At 41.8% G+C, this 19,921-nt stretch overlaps 1 protein-coding gene across 1 annotated transcript in view; it reads left to right on the top strand.

Moving 5' to 3' along the window:
- Nucleotides 1–19,921, top strand: part of AKNAD1 (AKNA domain containing 1) — a gene marked incomplete at its 5' end in the record, with an annotated part of 35,489 nt that overhangs the window by 13,432 nt on the left and 2,136 nt on the right. Inside the window, 12 exon segments of the mRNA XM_082612164.1 lie at nt 3,291–3,447; nt 5,758–5,987; nt 8,950–9,118; nt 9,224–9,309; nt 12,482–12,579; nt 15,539–15,651; nt 15,655–15,661; nt 15,757–15,864; nt 16,700–16,865; nt 17,759–17,802; nt 17,921–18,002; nt 19,284–19,383. Coding sequence (XP_082468290.1) covers nt 3,291–3,447; nt 5,758–5,987; nt 8,950–9,118; nt 9,224–9,309; nt 12,482–12,579; nt 15,539–15,651; nt 15,655–15,661; nt 15,757–15,864; nt 16,700–16,865; nt 17,759–17,802; nt 17,921–18,002; nt 19,284–19,383 — 1,360 coding nt within the window.

Below are 19,921 nucleotides of genomic sequence, written 5' to 3'. Positions count from 1 at the left end.
ATATTATTAAGAAAGAAGCCAATCTGAAAAGGCAACATGTTGCATGATTCCAATTATGTGACATTCTGTAAAAGGCAAAACTGGCAAAAACAAAAAGATCAGTGGTTGCTAGGGTTAGGGTGGGGGGAGGGTTGAATAGGTAGAGTACAAAGGATTTTTAAGGCAGTGAAAATACTCTGTATGATATCATAAACGTGGACACATGTCATTATACATTTGTTCAAACCTATAGAATGTACAATACTAAGAGTAAATCCCAATGTAAACTATAGACCTTGGTGATTATGATGTGTCAATATAGGTTCATTAATTATAACAAATGTACCACTCTGGTGGGGATGTTGATAATGGGGGAGGTTATGTATGTGTGGAGGCAGGGGGTATATGGGAAATCTCTGTATCTTCCTCTCAGTTTTGCTGAGAAGCTAAAACTTCTCTAAAAAAGGTATTAAAAAATTATACCACTCACATTCTCTGATCACTGGAAATTAATAATAAAAAGATAGTAAAAATCTAATCAGAAAATTTTAACACTCATCTAAATAATTCTTGTGTTAAATAGGAAATAAAAATGGATGTTAGGAATAATCTACAAGTCAATAATAAATGAGAAAATAACATGAAAACCAATGTAATGTAGCTAAAGCAGTACTCTGAAGAAAATTTATAGTTTTAAAATGCATTTATTAGGGGGGGAAGTTCAAAACCAATAAACTAAGTATTCAAACCAGGAAGGCAGAAAAAGAACAGCAAAATAAACCCCCCAAAAGGAAGAGATTCATAAAAGGAAGGAGAAATAAATGAAATTTAAAATAATTTGATCAATAAAACATTTTCTTTGAAAATATCTATAAAATAAACCACTGGAAAGTCTGACTGAAAAGCATAAATAACATAAAGAATGAGAAAGGAAAAATATCAGAATAAAACTTTTAGATCAAATGGGATTGGACAACTTCATATCAACACAGTTTAAATTCTAGATGAAATGGACAAATCTCTAGGAAAATATAAATTATTAAACTCTACTCAAAAAGAGGTAGGAAATCTGAAAAGACTAATAACCAGAGAAAAATAGAAAAGATTGTAAACAGTCAAACCCCCAAAAGGTACCAAATCCAAGTGGGACTATGGGTAAGTTCAATAAAGACTTTAAATAACTCTTCTGGAACATAAAAAGAAAAGGGAAAATTTCCCAACCCATTCTATACATAAACATGATCCTTCTATTCCCGGTCTGTGATCCATTCTGAGCTGATTTTTGTGAAGAGTGTAAGGTCTGTGTCTAGATTCATTTTTTTTTTTTTTTTTGCACATAGATGTCCAGTTGTTCCAGCACCATTTGTTGAAAAGATTATCTTTGTTCCATTGTATCACCTTTACGCCTTTGTCAAATATCAGTTGACTAATTTTATGTAGGTCTATTTGTAGGCTGTCTATTCTGCTCCATTGATCTATTTGTCTAGTCTTTCATCAATACCACACTGCCTTGATTACTGTAGCTTTCTAGTAAGTCTTGAAGTTGAGTCCTCCAACTTTGTTCTTATCTTTCAATATCATGTTGGCTATTCTGGGTCTTTGGTCTCTCCATATAAACTTTATTTTAAAAAATATTTATTTTATTTATTTTTTTGGTTGTGTCAGGTCTTAGTTGCGGCATGTGGGATCTTTCATTGTGGCACAGGCTTCTCTCTAGTTGTGGCGTGTGGGCTCTCTAGTTGAGGCATGTGGGCTCAGTAGTTGTGGCAGACTTAGTTGCCCCACGTCATGTGGGTTCTTAGTTCCCTGACCAGGGATCGAACCCAAGTCCCCTGCATTGGAAGGCAGATTCTTTACCACTGGACCACCAGGGAAGTCCCCATATAAACTTTAGAGTCAGTTTGTCAATAGCCACAAAAGAAGCTGCTGGGATTTTTACTAGGATTGCACTGGATCTATAGATCAAGTTGGGAAGAACAGATATTTTGATAATATTGTGTCTTCCTATCCATGAATGTGGACTATCTCTCCATTTATTTAGTCCTTTGATTTCACTTATCAGAGTTTTGTAATTTTCTTCATATAGATCTTGTGCATATTTTTTTAGATTTATACCTAAGTATTTAATTTTTTTGGATCTTAATGTAAATGGTACTCCACTTGTTCATTAAAGATTGACTTTCATATATTAACCTTGTACTCTGCAACCTCACTATAATTGCTTATTAGTTCCAGAAGTATTTTGTTGATTCTAATTTTCTACACAGATGATCATGTCATCTGTGGACAAAGACAATTTTATTTCTTCCTTTCCAATGTGTATACCTTCTCTTTCCTTTTCTTGTCTTGTTGTTTTAGCTAGGACTTCAAGTACAATGTTGAATAGGAGTGGTGAGAAGGAATATTTTTGCCTTGTTCTTGATCTTAATGGGAAAGAACTGGTATAATTTTTAATGTTTTGGAACTTGTTGAGATTTTTCTTTGTGGAGTAATATGAGATAAATTTTTATAAATTTAATGAATTTGAGGAAAATTAATTCTCTGGGGGCAAAATATATATTTATATTTATATATGCATGTACATAAATACACACATACCTATATGTACATATACCTATGGATCAAGCTTGTTAATTAAGTTATTCAGATTTTTCATATCATTCATTTTCAGTTGATATAAATCACTATTTTCCTAGAATCATAGCTCTTAGAACTGTAAGGGACCTCAAAATAATCAGATCCAGATAAGCAAAGTATTGTTATCTCATGTTATAGTTGAGACATTGGAGGCACAGAAAGATTAAGTGATTTGCCAAAGGATACACAGCTAATGAATAACAAAATGAGAATTAGAAATATAGAACATGATAAATATAATTAACACTACTGTACGTTATATATGAAAGTTGTTGAGAGTAAATCCTAAGAGTTCTTATCACAAGGAAAAAATCTTTTTCTTATTTCTTTAATATTGTATATATATGAGATGATGGATGTTCACTAAATTGTTGTGATAATCATTTCGTGTTGTATGTAAGTCACGTCATTATGTTGTACACCTTAAACTTGTCCAGTGCTGTATGTCAATTATATCTCAATAAAACTGGAAGAAAAAATTGAGTATTAGAGCCCAGGCCTTTGGAGTGAAACTATAAACAGGATGCCTGTCAGGGCAGGTGTCCATTATCCTTCCTGTCTGAAGATAGACGGCATTAAAAATGTAGATCAATGTTATATTCAAGAACTGTTGTTACTAATTAGAATGTTGACTGCATACTCAATAAGATGCCTGTGTGTTTATATTTACCTAGAAAAGTAGAAGGTGAAATCTTCACGTTGGAGATGCTACTTGAAGATTTTAAAGAGAAAATTAATAAAGGCAAATATACTTCAGCTGTCTCTCTTCCCGTGAGTTCTCAAATCAACCTGGATGACTTGTCATCCACATCCTCTCCATCCTCAAATGAGGTAATATAGCAGCCTACAGCCTAATTTCATGCCAAGAAAAATGGTTTTTATGTATTTATAGAATCCTAATTAATGGAATCACTGAATTCTATCTTAACATTTCATGAAAATTTAACTTTCCAAAGGCCTATGAATCATATTATTTAAAGTGGAACCAGCTTTTAAGAATTAGAAGCTATTTCAAGTGCTGGTTTTTGAAATATCTTATTGGTTTAGGATGTAACAATGCAGCTTAAATTGATGAACTGCTAAAGAGCTATTTCTTCTGGATGAATAGTAACATTTTTTGTAGATCTTGCATGCCTGGAAGAAATAATTTTTCTTCTTAATAGTTTTGTACTATTTCTACTACATAAAGAATAACACAGTCAGTGAAAGAACCATTTCTCAGGAGTCCACTTCTACATTTTCTTTCTCTCAAGTGAAATTCTTTTGGATTGTCTACATATGCAAAACCAGGAATTCAAATCAATTACCAGTGTCTTTCTATATTACCTTTTGTAACCTCAACTATCAGAACATTTCAGAATACATGAAAATTCTGACAAATGGTATCATCTGGATAATTGCCTTAAGTTGACTGTATTTGAAGACACAGCCTGTGGCTGTTATTCAAAACTTGAATAGGTTTTTGTCAGAGTTTAGGACAGGATATTGAAGATTATATAAATGTTAGCCCTTCCACACAAGTATGTTTGCCTCCTCAAAACCCTTACCTGCCTGGCAAAATCCCATTCATTCAAGGCCCATCTTCAGAGTTAGCCCATTTATATAAGCTTGATGCATAGCTGCCCACTCCAGGCAGGATTCTTCACCCCAGCCTCTGTGCCCCCATAGCATCATGTCTCATTTGTCCTTGTGCCTTTGTACCCATCTTTGTAGCCTGAACAACTGACTGAATGCCTGGTATGGAGTGAATACTCAGTATAATAAACTCTGCGCCACTGTGGATTTAACAAATGATCCTCAAGGTTCGCAGCTGGTTCTCTCTCTAGTCCTGAACCGAAATTAGCTTCAACATGGTGTGAGTGAGCCTAGTGAGGCAGCCCAGCCTCCTGCTCAGCACTCCCCTCAGGTCTGGGTTTGCTCTTCTTAACTGGTCCCAAGTGTATAGCAACTGTTGTGAGATGATGAGGACTCTATAACTTTGTGATAAATAGCCCTGAAAAGAGAGTCTACCTCTAATATTAACCATTCATTCAGTAAATATTTCTTGTTAAATGCTAGGCACTTTTCTAGGTATTGGGGATACAATATAAACAAGGTAGACAAACCACCTGCCCTCAAGATGCTTACATTTCCATGAGGGACACATACAACGAACAGATAAAATTAACGTGGAATTACAGAATGTTAAAAGTGCTATGTAGGTGCAAGTAATAATGCATTCCTTAGGACTGTGAAGCCAGACTGCCTGGGTTCAAATATCAATATGAGCTCTGTCATTAATCAGCTTTGTGACCTTAAGAAGGTTATATAAACTCTCTGTGCCTCAGTTTCCTCCTGTATAAAGTGAGGATAATAATATCTGCCTAAGCTTCCAACTCCTCTTTAGCAAAAAGTCTTTGCAAACTGTAAAGGTCTGAACCAACGGAACTATTATGTCTACTATAATTTTGTCATTATCATTTTAGACCCAGGGGTTTTTAATTCCATTATTTCTAATTCCTTTATAATGAAATATCTCAAAGTTGGTCCCCAGACCAGCAGCATTGGCTTCACCTGGCAGCTTCTTAGAAATTTTAATGATATTATTAGGACTTTTAAATGAGTTAATATACGTACTTAAAACAGGGCCTAGGGCTTCCCTGGTGGCGCAGTGGTTGAGAGTCCGCCTGCCGATGCAGGGGACACGAGTTCATGCCCCGGTCCGGGAAGATCCCACATGCCGCGGAGCGGCTGGTCTCCTGAGCCATGGCCGCTGGGCCTGCGCGTCCGGAGCCTGTGCTCTGCAACGGGAGAGGCCACAACAGTGAGAGGCCTGCGTACCGCAAAAAACAAAACAAAACAAAACAAAAAAAACAGGGCCTGGCTCACAGTAAGCACATTACCTGGGTGTTAGGTACCGTGACAATTAGGTGATGGGATATGACCAAAAGTAACTCACAGTGGGAGGGTAGGGTCAGAGGTGCGATCTGAATTGAGTACTGGGGGATAAGAAGGAGGTAGCTAGGTGAGGAGTCTGGGGAAAGGGACTCCAGGCAGGATGTGATGATGCCTAAGGGGTGGTGTGGAAATGCAGAACCGATTTTGAGTCACCTCCTGTGCAACAGCAGCCCTAATGGCAAGTCCCTCTATGCGGCTCCCCAGTTACCCAAGGAGCACCCTGGCCGTCCTGCGTGGCGCCGGGGCCATGTGGGTGAGAGGGGACAGGGCGCCGCCCGCCCCCCACCGCCGGCACAGACACAGGAGGCCCCCTCTTCCGAGGAACTTGACAGGCTGGTCCCACAGCCCAGCAAAGAGGGCAGCGACGGGCCCCTCCCGCGGGTCCGAGAAGGAAGAGGTGGACTTGGACCACCGCTTCCACCTCCGGGAGCCTGGCTTCCTTGGGGGCCCTCTCTCCGTAGAGACGCCCAGGGGAGGGAGGGTGGGAAAAGGGCAAGTGGTCACTTGGTCCCACTGTCCCAGGAGTGATGAAATTAAATTCCCAGTTACTCTTCACCAGATTAAACAAAAACCAAATAATCCCCCAAAGTGGGGCACCCAGGTAGCTCAAGAACTGACTCTAAAATTCAAACTGATTTTTTTATAAAAAAAAAAAAAACTAGACTAACCAGATCAAATGACCACGAGGTTGTCTTCGGCTTCTGGAGTAATGTCCTGCAACCCCGTCCCGGCTCGGCTCAGTTCATTGCCTTGGCTCTTCAACCAACCAGTATGGCTGAACATGACTCTGAAATTGGCATAATTAAGTTCACTTGGCTCTTATACTAACTGGCACCCTGGGTGTTAGTGCTGGTGAGAGTTGCCTGTATTGCTAACCCTCTCCACTCTTTCAAATCTCAGGAGAAACCTGCCTGAGGTACCTGTTCTAGATCAGGGCTTCTGCAACTGCAGCCTGCCATGGACTCACCTGCAGATCTTACTGAAATGCTGGCTTTGATTCGGTAGGTCTGGAGTGAGCCTGCAATTCTGCATTTCTAACAAGCTCCCAGGTGATGTCAATGCTGCTGGTCTGGGGACTACACTTTGAGATGATTTCATTATAAAGGAATTGGAAATACTGGGATTAAAAGCCCTGGGTCTAAAATAATAATGACAAAATTATAATAAGCAATAAACAGTAAAAATTCTGTTGGTTCGGAGTTTTGCTGTTTGCATAGACTTTTTGCAGAAGAAAAATTGGAAGCTTAGAAAGGTGAAGAGATTTGCCCAGCACAAATGACAGGAGACACTGGATCCCAGGTCTCCCAGTTCATGCGGAGGGCACCCCCCCTACATTCTGCTAATGTAAATCTCCCTTAACTGTGAAGTGCGGAGATACTCCCTGAAGGCCCAGAAGTAATAAAAGAAAACACAGGGGAAAAATGAAGCAAAAAAACCCTCATTATTTTTTAAATTATAAAAGCGATACAGGCTTATTGCAAAAAAATCAGAAAATAGAGAAAAGTATACAGAGGAACATTTCACTGACAGGAAAACCATTGCTAATATTTTAGTGTATATCTGGTCTTTTTTTTTCTCTGATACACATACACATTTTTACAAAAATGGGATCATACATGTATTGGGGGCTTTTTAAAGAATTTTTGATGTGGACCATTTTTAAAGCCTTTACTGAATTTGTTACAATATTGCTTCTGTTTTACGTTTTGGTTTTTTGGCTGAGAGGCATGTGGGATCTTAGCTCCCCCACCAGGGATTGAACCCGCACCCCCTGCATTAGAAGGCGAAGTCTTAACCACCGGACTGCCAGGGAAGTCCCCATACATGTATTGTTTTAGGATATGCTTTTTACATCTAACATTATATTGTGGGCCTCTCAAAAGTTATTGAATAAACCTACAGCTTCATTTTTAAGGACTACATTGTATTTCATTGTATGGGTGTACCCTGATTCATTAAACCAATCCCTTATTGATGGACATTTAGTTTTTTCCACTTCTTTGATAGTAGAAACACTGCTTCAGTAAAATCACTTTATATGCAAACCTTTGGCCATAGTTGATTAGTTCCTTTGAATAAAAACCTAGGATTGCAGTTAATGGTTCAAAAGATACACAGTGAAAATTTGGATAAACTGGCCTTTAGCAAAGTGGTGCCCACAACAGTGCCTGGGAATGAAGGTGCCTTCCAACCTGAGCCAAACCAGGGTATCTGTTTTCTTCTCTCCAACCTTTGCTAAAGTGATAAATGAAAACTGATATCTCATTGTGTTAATTTGTATTTCTTTGACTATTTGTGAAATTTACCCATTTTCATATGTTTCTTGGCCATTTCCACCACCTCTTTGACAATGTCAACATTTCAACTAATGTTTGCAAAACTGAAACCACAGTAAGTCTTTTTAAGAAAGGCAGACAACTTGGAAAATAGTAAGAGCAAACACTGTTCAGAATTAAGATTTTTATCATACAAAGTTGCTCTGACAAGGGCACGAAGGAGCAGTAGCTCTGTGGTTAAGGACACAGGCGAACGGGGAAAGGCTCAAAGGCCAGCTCTGCCACTCACTCTGTGTGACCTTGACGAGCTGCTTAAATTCTCTGAGCCGCAGATTATTCATCACTAAAATGGGATCGACATGCCAGGATGGTGGTGAGGGATAAAGGAGGTGATATGAGAGGTACTTTGCACAAGGAGCAATCAACAAATGGTTAAACACTGAAACCCTCCAAAAAATTAATGGATAAAAGATTAGAACTAAAAGTCACAAGTAGGAAATACAACCAATAAATAAACATATGGGGAAATGTTTATCTCCTTTAATAACAGGAAATGTTAATAACACAAGGAGCCACCCCTGCTTTTTAAATTAACAAGAACATTTTCAAGGGATAACTCCTGATGCAGAGGAAGGTGTAGACAAAGGAGCCGCCAACGTTGATGGCGGCTCTGTAATTCGTACAGCTTTGGTGGAAAGCAATTAGGCCACATGTATCATCACACAAGCACTTTCACAACCTTCTACCCAGACATTTGCTAATGAAGTAATTCAAAATATAGAAAAAGCTGTCTGTACAATGATGCTTATTTCTCACTATTGTTTAAAATGGTGAGAAAAGTACGTTTATTTTCTGTTTACATAAAGGGTAAAACCATAGTAAGGGTGGTGTCAGCCTTTTCAGTTCCACAGTGTGATTTTTTTTGTGTGTTAAACAAGGGACATATAAACAATCATTTAGGCCTCGAGATAGTCCCTAAACCTTGTTTTAATTCATAGTTGAATACATTGCTTTGGAAAGGCTTTTAGATTCTGCTAACCAGTGGTCAGATTGAAGGATTTAAAAATCATCTTAAATTGGTTCATCCTCTGGTGGAGCTTGGTGTAATTTGAAACTAAAGGAAAGAGAAAACAGGGTGGGGAGAGTATTCTCTCATCTGTACTAGATTTTTAAATGTCAGGAGAAGGAAGGAAGTCAAGGCAGGGTGGAAGCTTTCTTTCTCTAAGCCCCAGGCCGTTACAGCACAGGCCCCACTGAGCCAGAAATCAGAGTGGAGGAGTCCTGAGATGGTGAGTTTGGCGGGGTCCGCGCGGCTTGCTGGGCTGTGCCTGAGCAGCCGAGGGGTGAGTCACTTCCTTGGTCACATCCACATCTTCGTGTGCTTTGTGGTGCAGGAGGAGCCCAACAATGCTTCGGGGAGGCAGGACAGTGCGGAGACGACCGGTGCAAGCTGTGCCTTCTGCCACCAGGTCCTTGAATGGTGAGGGTTTCCAGCTGCTAAATTCCCAGGGTGGGTGGGAGCCGGTCCTGGGATAGTAACTCCAGTGAGGATGGGCATCAACTAACTGAACTGGTGCCAGCAGTCACGGGCCGAGTTATGGGCCGAGTTATAGAATCACAGACCTCAGGGCTGGACACGCAGCCCGGTCTCCCTCCCAACTGACAAATCCCTCTAGCAGCGGCTCTCAACTGCGGAAAGCATCGGCCTTACCAGGGGACTTGAAAATAATGCACATGCCTCAGCCCTACCTACAGCATCAGCCTCCCCGGGGTGAAGCCCTGGTGGGAATCTTTTTTAAATTTTTATTTATTTATTTATTTGTTGTTTGTTTATTTTGGCTGCGTTGGGTCTTCGTTGCTGTGTGCGGGCTTTCTCTAGTTGCGGCGAACAGGGGCTACTCTTCATCGTGGTGCGCGGGCTTCTCATTGCGGCGGCTTCTCTGGTTGCGGAGCATGGGCTCTAGGCGCGCAGGCTTCAGTAGTTGTGGTGCACGGGCTTAGTTGCTCTGCAGCATGTGGGATCTTCCCGGACCAGGGCTCGAACCCATGTCTCCTGCACTGGCAGGCAGATTCTTAACCACTGTGCCACCAGGGAAGCCCGGGAATCTTTCTTTTAAATCTCCCCAGATGATTCTGATAGGCCTCTTGGTTAAGAATCATGACCACAGCGTATGGAGGGTGGTTTGGCCTTTAGGCTCCCTTTGAACCTTGCCCACGTGGGAGATTATTATACATCATTGTGTACCAGCTCGCAGCCTCACTACTCTCTCCTCACAATGAATGAAAACTTAACCCTGTTGGGTCCCACCTCTGCCCCCCAGTCCCACCGGAAATAAGCCTAATCCCGTGTCCCAGGGTTTACTTCTCCACATCCCTCAGCAAATCTTCCAGAGGTGACAAGCTGTAAATAGGGTAAAAAGCTGTAGATGTGAAATCCTAAGGAGAAATTCTTAATGGTTTTGAAACACTCTTTGGTCAGCTGTTAGTCCACGTGGATTCAGAATCATTTATTTGAAGCTTCTATCAGTCAGCAAGAGGTGCCTCCTCCAAGCTTGAGAGGCACTGTGGACTGGAGCCAAAGCTTGGCTAATTGACCTTAGGAAGGTGGAGAGGCAAGGAGGGAGGGGCTGTTTAGCCACCACTATTACCTGAACATAATGGATTCTAATAGAGGCAGATGACAAGGTCTGAAAGACTGAAGTTTCCTGTTGGAAAGCATGCCAGCACGGAATGAGCACGTGTCATAAGGGTCCTATTGAGTTTCAGCCCTCTAAAAAAGAAACAGCATGGTTTTGTGGTTAAATATCCGTGTGTCATCTGGTGTGGACCATTATTTTAAACCAACATGTCCGTCATCAGCTTTGGCTCTCCTTTCAATACAGAGGTCACAAATGATGCCAAATCCCTGAGTCATCCCAGATCCACTATTTTTTTTATTGAATTAAAACCTATGTTTTGACATTTTTTTAGGTTTTAGTAAGTATAATAAAAATAGTTTGACATTAAAAAAACATTTTGATTAAGCTTTCAAGGTACTAAATATTTCTCTTCCAAATTCGTAGCCTAGACCTCACAGAACCACTAAAGTACCAAGACAGGGACTGGTGGTCTAGACTACATTTTCTCTTTTATAATGAACAAGATGGAAGGCAAAACACAACCAAGTGTAAAATCAGATCTAACAATAAATCAACTGCTGGGGTGTGATGTGGCGATATGCATGATTTATAAATTGAAATCTTGGTAGACTATATCATCCCTGAGGAATTAATTGAACAGAGGGCTATATATACTCTTTACTCTTTTAGAAGATTAGCTCTCTCTCAGATGGGATGTGTTCTTTATTTAGCCTACTGACGTACGTACTGTTTGAAGGATATTTTTATATATGCAGATAAATAACATATATACTACGTGTAAAATGCTTACCCCTTTATGTCTGATGCAGAATTTTGGATTTAAGAGTACACTTCAGCTACTTGGTCTTGTTGAAAAACTGTCTTCTCAAGTAGAACCGCCCCTAGCTGTTTTTGGCAAGAAGATTTTAGTGCACAAAGAAGTTTAAAAAGAGGCAGAAAAAGAAAGTCTTGTGTTGGACTAAACTCACTTGAGTGCCATCCAAGTTTTCCACTTTGGAGAGCAGATGTTCAAATGCCCCAGAGGAGGAGGGTGGAGACAGAAAATGAGGTGTGAGAAAATATGTGACTCATGAGGAGAGCATATTTTTCCAAGAAGAGGGAAAGGGCCTGGCTTCTCAGTCCCCAACCTCACAAACTCCAAGCACGGCGCCTCTCTCCACCAGCAGCAGGCCCAGGCACAGTGGGACATGCACACATTTGTAAGCAAGGCCTGAGGCTCAAACTCCATCCCTGGGAATCAGTCTCATTCCTGACTCACTGGCTACATCCAGGACATCTTGGGCACGGTGCCCTCCACGTTAAGAATGAGCAACGTTCCCTAGGAGCTATTACAGTATTCCAGGGGTTGAGCTAGAGCTTTCTTAAGAATTGCTATCAACTAAAATTCCTTTGGAGGAGTTAGAATTTCTGTGGAGGGAGACAGAAGCTACAGACAAGTCCGAGGAAGTGTCCCAGTAAATGACAATCGTAGGGCATCTTTCTGATGCCCCCTGGTGGCCTTGCACAACTAAAATTAACCCCACATGCTCTCATAGCCTTTAGCCCCGTAGACACTGGACAAAATCCACCTTGCTGGAATTTTCAGATCGCTCAGCTTGTGCTTATGGGTCCAAAGCCACGTGATCTGGTACTGACATGTAGTACAGCTTCTTCCCCTGATAAGAACTGATTTTGAGACAATGAATTAAACTCCAAATTTTATAATTCCATGCTTCAAATTTCTATATTGTTTATGCATATCATGACTAGATATTATCCTCAGGGAAACAAAACAGATTTACTTTTAATGTTTGGTATGCATGTTCTTTTCAGGCCAAATTGTGCTGGGTGCACTTTCTCACGGGGAAGCTCTCAAACAGGCAGGTAGAGGGATAGCTGTGTTGAGGATGACATGCATCCTCCATCATTCCAGGCTCTGACATAAGAAATTCCACATTTCAGTTTTACCAGACCTCTCACTATTGCTATTAGCAGTATACTAAAAGTTTATGGGATTTTATGCACCTTTTTTAGGAAGCAAAAAATGGAGAAAAAAGGCCACAGAGGAATCAACCATGGAAGGTTTCCTGTTGCCATTCAAGACAAGGCACGGCACCCAGACTCAGTTCTCGGTAAATTGAGGGGCCTGGGGCCAGTTGTCATGATCCCTCTCCTTGGGGTCCGCTCACTGCCAGAAGACCATGTGCCACATCAGATAGCTTTACTTAGACTAAGGTGTTGCACGTTGGTTATTATTATTATTATTGTTGCAAAATGTAAAGAATTAATAATGAATTGATTCAAATGAGATGTGGTCAAGCAGGGTGAAAGTGCCCACACCTGTCTCTGCCTGGAGTCACAGGGCTCCGTGACTCAGTCACGAGGCGGCCTCAGTTCTGCGTGGCAGCCCCACAGCATGACCTGTAATCTGCACCTTGGGAGCTCCCCCGCCACGGGAGAGTTGCTGCTGACTTGTCCATACACATTTCATAGGAGCAAAGAAAGTTAGAATGGGGAGCAGACCCAGAGAGCACCAGTGCATGGAATCCAATGAGTTTTAGTCATAGGGGCCCTTCTCCAAAGATAATTTAAGCAGAAAAACATCCCCTGGCAGGACTGCCCTGGGTGAGGAAGAGGTGGAGTTGAGGCCTGCTGGCTTAGGCAGCTCCTGAGAAGAAAATCAGCGCCCGAGCCTAATCTACCCAGTTTATACAGCAGGAAGCTGGGGGCCAGAGAGCTAACCAGGCTTGCTTTTTCCTTCAACTCAGTATTCTTCCTGTTATGTCACATTTGGTTCTATTTCTTCTCTGTAGATGACACATTTTCTAATAATAATAGTAGGTTTAATCGATCGAACACTTACTGTATACCAGACACCAGAACAGAGTAGAGATTTTCAAAGTGTGGTCAGAGGGCCGCTGGGGGGCCGTGAGGTCCTCTCTTTTCTGTGCAAGAACAATATTGCAACAGACTGAATGGAGATACAGCTATAAAGTCCAGCTGCCTTCTGTTAAGCTAGATGTTTTAGAAATTTGCCAAAACGTAAAACACTGCCATTTTTCTCACTGATTTTTTTCAAAAATAGCTATTTTTCATAAAAAATGTTATTTTGTGAACATGAAGTGGATTATTACTGTTTTTAAATGACAAAGTATTTTTTAAATGCTTCAGTTTAAAATTCTAAAAGAAAAAAGCTTTGAGACTGCCCATTCAGTCTTAGGAAAATCTGAATGATTCTACGCAGCAAAAATGACTTGAAATTTATAAATGCCTCTCTACCAAGCCACATTCAGTTGACTGAATGTTGTATGACAGCTCTTCTCCAATGCAAGGGGAGGGTGGGTTTTTACGACAGGTATAAAAAATTTCATATATTACGATATTTGATAAAAACTATAATAAGCAAAAGCTCTTTAAGGTTCTCAATTTTAAGAGTGTAAGTAAGAGTGTTCTGAAATTAAAGAACTGAGAATGGTTGACATATAATATACATCACTTGACTATCATAATACCCCTGTAAGGTAGGAATTATTATCTTTATTTTATAGATAAGTAAATGGAGGCTTGGAGAAATTAAGTGACTTGCCAGGGTCAAAGAGCCTGGTGTGTTATCTATTGCTGTGTAATGATGTATCCCAAACCTTAATGGCTCAAAACAACAAACATTTTCTATCTCATAGTTTCTGCTGGTCAGGAATTTGGGAGCCATTTAGCTGGGTGGTTCAGGTTCAAGGTCTCTCATGAAGCTGCAGTCAAGATGTTGGCCAATACTGCCATTATCTGAAGGCTTGACTAGGGCTAGAGAAGTTGCTTCCAAGATTGTTCACACACATGGCCACTGGCAGGAGGTCTCAGTTCCTCACCATGTGGACCAAAAGGCTGCTTGAGTGTCATTAGGACAGGGCAGCCAGCTTCCCCCAGGCAAGTGATCCAAGAGAAAGACTGAGATGGAAGTTTCAATGTCTCTTATGACCTAATTTTGGAAGTTATACACCATCGTTACCACTTTATTCTATTTGTTAGAAGCAAGTCACTAAATTGTGAGTTGTCACAATCAAGGTGAGAGGAATTAGGCTCTATCCTTTGAAAAGTATGTTAAAGAATTTGTGGACATACTGTCAACCAACATAGCCAATAAGTGGCAGAGCCAGGCTGCAAATCAGGCCTCTCTGAACCCATGTCCTTTCTCCTGTACAACACAACCTTCCCAAGGTATAGCTCCTTCTTCCTCTATGTAATTTCCTTGACTTCTGGACTAGAAGGCATTCAATGACTATTGACTGAGATTTGGGAAAGAAAACAGCCTTCCTAGAGCTCATTCCATTTGTGATTTACACTTTGGAAGATAGTGTTACAAATGAGTGTAGTCATGAGTGCAGCAGGCAGGTAGCGTTGGCAGAAGCTTTGTCCCCAAGCCTCATCTCTCCTGGAGCTAAGACGTTGCTTGGACACCCAAGTGTGATGTGCTCACCTGCCAGGCCCATGCTCCCACACTGTGGCCTAACCTGGAGAACTCCACTGCCCACAACCTGCCAAATAAGACCCAGACCTGCACCGGACACACATGCTCTCTACTGCTAGCCTCTCTGTGGTACTGATGAGGGCAAAGCTATGATTCAAGTTCCCATATGGACTTACAAACGTGATGTGAGGAAAACCATCGTTCCAATTGCCTGGATGACAAAACACAAGCTCTTGGCCACCGCAGGGTCTAAGAAGAGAATGTGGATGTATCAGGGCTAATCTGGAAAAATAACTACAAATGCAAGATCGTCTGATAATTCAATGGACGAAATTCTCACAGATCCATCCATTCAGAGGACCTTTACTAAACACCTACATGTGCTAGGCAAATCTTAAGACTTTCCTATCAGAACTGTTACCTATCAAAACATCTCTCAGTTGTCATAAGGGGAGTCCAAATGTCACCCCTAGGCTGGCGACCCCCCTTGGTAAATTTCCCCTTGGGGAAATGAACACTCTGGGGCCTAATGCATACCTTGCACGATCAGAGCTCTACTCTCCAGAGCATATTTTAGGACTGTAATAAAAAAAACTCACACTTCCTTTGTGTAACTTGGGCTTTTTCAGGTTCTGATACAGGACTCAGCTGCTATTCTGCTTCTGGGACTGGACTGCAGAGTAATAAATGTGAGAACTGCTGCACTAAGATTCATAACTCCCAGAGAATCTGTGGTAAAGCATAAACTAAAGGTGAGAGTGACTGGGCTGCCTCAGAAAACAAGGCATAAATGGGGACAGCTGTTGCTCCCAGGCAATGAGTTGTATATTTAATCTTTTCTTTTTAGAATTTCATTACATATTCAACACCCCGGGACAGAATTTCTTTAATCACAGCAGAAGAAGTGCCTTTGCCCAGCTCCACTATTTAAATGAAAATAAAAATTCTTCACCTTGTAAGTACATCTCCTGCAAGATCCCATCTTTGTACACAACCTAATCTGCCTGCATGGGAGACCCATATACTGGCCACTGCTTCCATATGGGGAGCCCCTGCCCTGTCTAGTCTGCCGCCAGGTCTCCAGCACTCATCTGACACTTCCACATCCAGCCTGACACCTGGATGGCTAGAGGCTGGGTTGGGACTGGGAGATACGCAATCCTAGTAATAAAGGACTTTGAAAGTTACTAAGTGCTATACAGTGTAAGTTGGTAACAAGTCATAAATATTTGCTGAACAAGTAACTAACTGACTGAATAACTGCCACTATTCTTGTTATTATTCAGAAGGGGCAAAAGCTTTAGATCTATTCCCACTAAAATTCAGCACATAAATGACTATTTTACACTCCTTAAACATCATATTGCTAATTTCAATGCAAAATTTTGCTGTCTTTGGAAATAATTAAAATCCCACATTTATTTATAAAGATGAATAAATCATGGCTCCTTCCTCCCAAGGAGTTTACAACCTATTGAGAGAAAGGAACTCCTACCCAAATAAGGAAAGTTCATGGAAAAATGTGATAAGACCTAGGAGCACAGAGTGTGCTAAGGGAACACAAAGGAGGGAAGGGAACACCCTTGTCTTGCTTCTGAATGACAGCTGTGTCTGGTTCTCTGACATCCTTTCCTCATGGGTGAGTTCATACCTTCAGAGCGCTTTCTCTCCATCACTGGGGACAGGGCACCAGAGAGAATGTTTCTGACTTTTACAACTGCCAATGTCCAAGACTAAAGAATGGTGTTTATCTGGCTGACCTCAGCTATGTCTCCTCTACTCACCCCCAGCTGCCAGATCCTCCAGTTGGATGTGTTCTGTTGAGAAGACAGTCCCTAAGACTCTGCAGAAGCAACAGGCAGATTTCTTTACAATCGCCTTAGTTTTGGGGTCTACAGCCCATGAGACCTCTTATTCCAACATACGAATGAAGAAAGCAACTGAGTCACTTGAAATGTGATCTTGAACTCCATTAGTAAACATATAGTGGCCAAGAGGGTAGAAGTCCCAGGGAAGCATCTTTTGCTCAGTGTTAGACAAGAACCTCCAGAACGGACAGAAAATGGAGCGGGCTATTGCAGGAGGTCGTGAGTCCCACCTGTAGACTGAGAGACAATGTACTTTGTCAGTATGTTGTAATCTGTAGACTATGAGAACTGGACCAGATGACCCTATGACCCTCTCCAACTCTGAATTTCCATGTTTCAAATAAAATCCACAACTATATTTGGAGGTGACCAAGGGGTTAAGACTGAGCTCATTAGTGCCTCTGTTTGTCATGACTTAAGTCTGGGTACAGCATGACTAAATCTGGACTTTCTGACTTCTGCCCTGCCTTCTGTGTCTCTCCCTGTTCCTTTGTCAAATGGGACCCTCCTGAGGGGGAGTGAAGCCAAGTTACTAGAGACCAGTGGATATGACAGGAAAATGAAGGAGAAAGAGGGGAAGATAGAGAAGAGAGGAGGAGAGGCAAGAGAAGGGGGAGAAGAGAGCCTCAGCGACAGAGAAGGCAGATTTGTTGGCTACTTTCTTCTCTTCCTTCCTGGTGTTCTTCTTGTCTTCCATGGTGACATTTATCTTCTCTGTTTAGTCTCTATTTTCTGGAATTGTCTTAGTAACATAATTTAGTTTCTGACTCCTAGAATCCTTGCTCCTAAAGTGGAGAGGACTTCAGAAATCCATTCAGTTCAAACTCTTGGAAAATATTATCCCTCCATTTGCCAGATGAAGAAGTTGAGCCCATAGACATGCCCAGGTCACAGAGCTAGCACCAAGGGAACCTAGAATCCTGGTCTCTTGTCTGCTAATAAAACTCCGTGTAAATGCTGAATTTCTTTTCTTGAATTCAGAATACTCGATGGCTATTTTCCATGTTCCCTAGTTTATTTACTTAGTAAAATTTTATGAAAGATTTCATTCATACAGAAAAGTTCAGGGAATGATACCCATATATCCACCATTTGGGGATCATTTTTGATGCTCTGAATCTGATCACAGCTAACAGTTTTCAGCTCATTCAAAACCAAAATGGATCTGTTTCCAGAGTGCAAATTCAAAATCCTCTTATGATGAATGTGAACTCATACCAGGAAAGTAAGTATGATTAACAAAATGGCTACCCATTGTTTGGAAGCATGCAATGAGCTTAGTGCATTAGATCACCTGCCCAAGATCACCTAGATCATAAGTAGTAGAGCCAGGATTCAAACCTAAGTCTGGCTAATATTTCAATCATTCAGTTACTCATTCAACAAATACTTGAGTGTCAGTAGCAGGACACTGCACAGGTGCTGAGGACACAGTGACAAAGTCAACTTCTGTCCCTGCCCTTACTTTTTTGGTAGAGGAAAAGGGGGCATACAGAGTGCTATTACCTAATTTGGGGGTTTAGGGAAGCTGAGTTCCAAAGGATAAGTATGAATGAAGTAGCAAGGGGATGGGGGAGTAAGAGTGAAGAACATGCCAGTCTAAGAGAGCCTTCTGGTGTGGAAAAGCCTTTGGCAAGTTCAGGAACAATGTAGCTGGAGCCTAAAAGAGGGAGAAGCAGTGGGGAAAGATGGGGCGATGAGATGAGCAGGGCTAGGCTGTGCAGGGGCTTGTCGGCTGCAGGAAGGATTTCAGACTCTTAGGTATAATGGGAAGCCAATGAGATTTTTTAACCAGAGCGTTTTTTAAAGTTTTCCAGTGTTTTTTTTTTTTTTTTTTTTTTTTTTTTTTTTTTGCTGTACGCGGGCCTCTCACTGCTGTGGCCTCTCCCGTTGCGGAGCACAGGCTCCGGACGCACAGGCTCAGCGGCCATGGCTCACGGGCCCAGCCGCTCCGCGGCATATGGGACCCTCCCAGACCGGGGCACGAACCCGCATCCCCTGCATCGGCAGGCGGACTCCCAACCACTGCGCCACCAGGGAGGCCCAGTTTTCCAGTGTTTTAAAAATCACTCTAACTACTAAGGGAGAGGGAATGGATTAGAGGAGTCAAGGTTTGGAGCACAGAGGCCAAGTAAGAGGCTAGTACAGTAATCCAGGTGGAATGATGGCAGCTTGGCCAAGGGTGGTAGAAAAGGAAAGAGAGAAGTCTAGTATTCAAGAGCTATTTAGGAGGCAGAATCGACAGTGTAGCTGAGTGACCAGAGTTGAGACTGTGTGCAGTCACACTCACTCAGTCTGAACCCCACTACCCACTACCATAGTGCAGTGCAGTGTGTATGAAGGTAGCCACTGGGGAGTTCTTAGGTTTGTGTCTTGGTTGTGTGTCCTTGGGCAGAGGGTGCACAAACTCCTCGCCCCCAACACACACACACACAGCCACTACTGAACCACAGAGTTGAGGATGGCACTTTATACAAGTATCAATGTGCTTTTGCCTTTTTTACAGTTCAGACCTTGCTACACCCTCACCCCATTCCCACTCCTGCAGGATTTCTGAAAGCACATCCTCAAGCAACTTTACCGGTATCGAAGAAACGGAATCTGAGGTGAGGACTTAGAAAAAAACACTCTAGAATCTTTGCAGCTTGTAAGTTTGGTCTTGATGACCACAAAACTGATGGCTCTTAAATTATTATAGTATGAGAGCATCAGAAAATGCTCTGCTAAAACAACTTGTGCTAAGCACTAACATAAAGACAGCCTGAGCAGCCACATGGTTTGTATTATTCCTAAATTGGTTCCAAGGGATATTTCCTGGAGAAAATGTTTTGTGGGTGGTGCCTCAGCTACAGGATTCCCCGGCGCAGACCTGAAGGCATGCCACTCGCAAGTTTGTTCCAGGGACACTGGGGTTAGAGCTATCAGTAGATTCCTATTTTCAATCAGGTTACTTTCAAATGCTGCCACAGCATGTGCTGCATCCCTGGGTGTCCTCTCAGTGGTTATGGCCCCTAAATCTCCTTCAATGCCCCTCCCCCCAAGAGCTTTTCTTCTTTGTCACGGATCTCTTTTTCCACAGCAGGAAAACAGCCCAGCAGGTTGCTGACTTCACCCTCTGATTCATGCTCATCAGTCACGTGTTGG

This window comes from Mesoplodon mirus (assembly GCF_964341445.2).
Source record: "Mesoplodon mirus genome assembly, chromosome: 3".
In the NCBI taxonomy this organism is placed as follows: Eukaryota; Metazoa; Chordata; class Mammalia; order Artiodactyla; family Ziphiidae; genus Mesoplodon; species Mesoplodon mirus.
The sequence above is the reverse complement of the archived record's forward strand: the minus strand, read 5'-3'. Positions and strand labels throughout refer to the sequence as shown.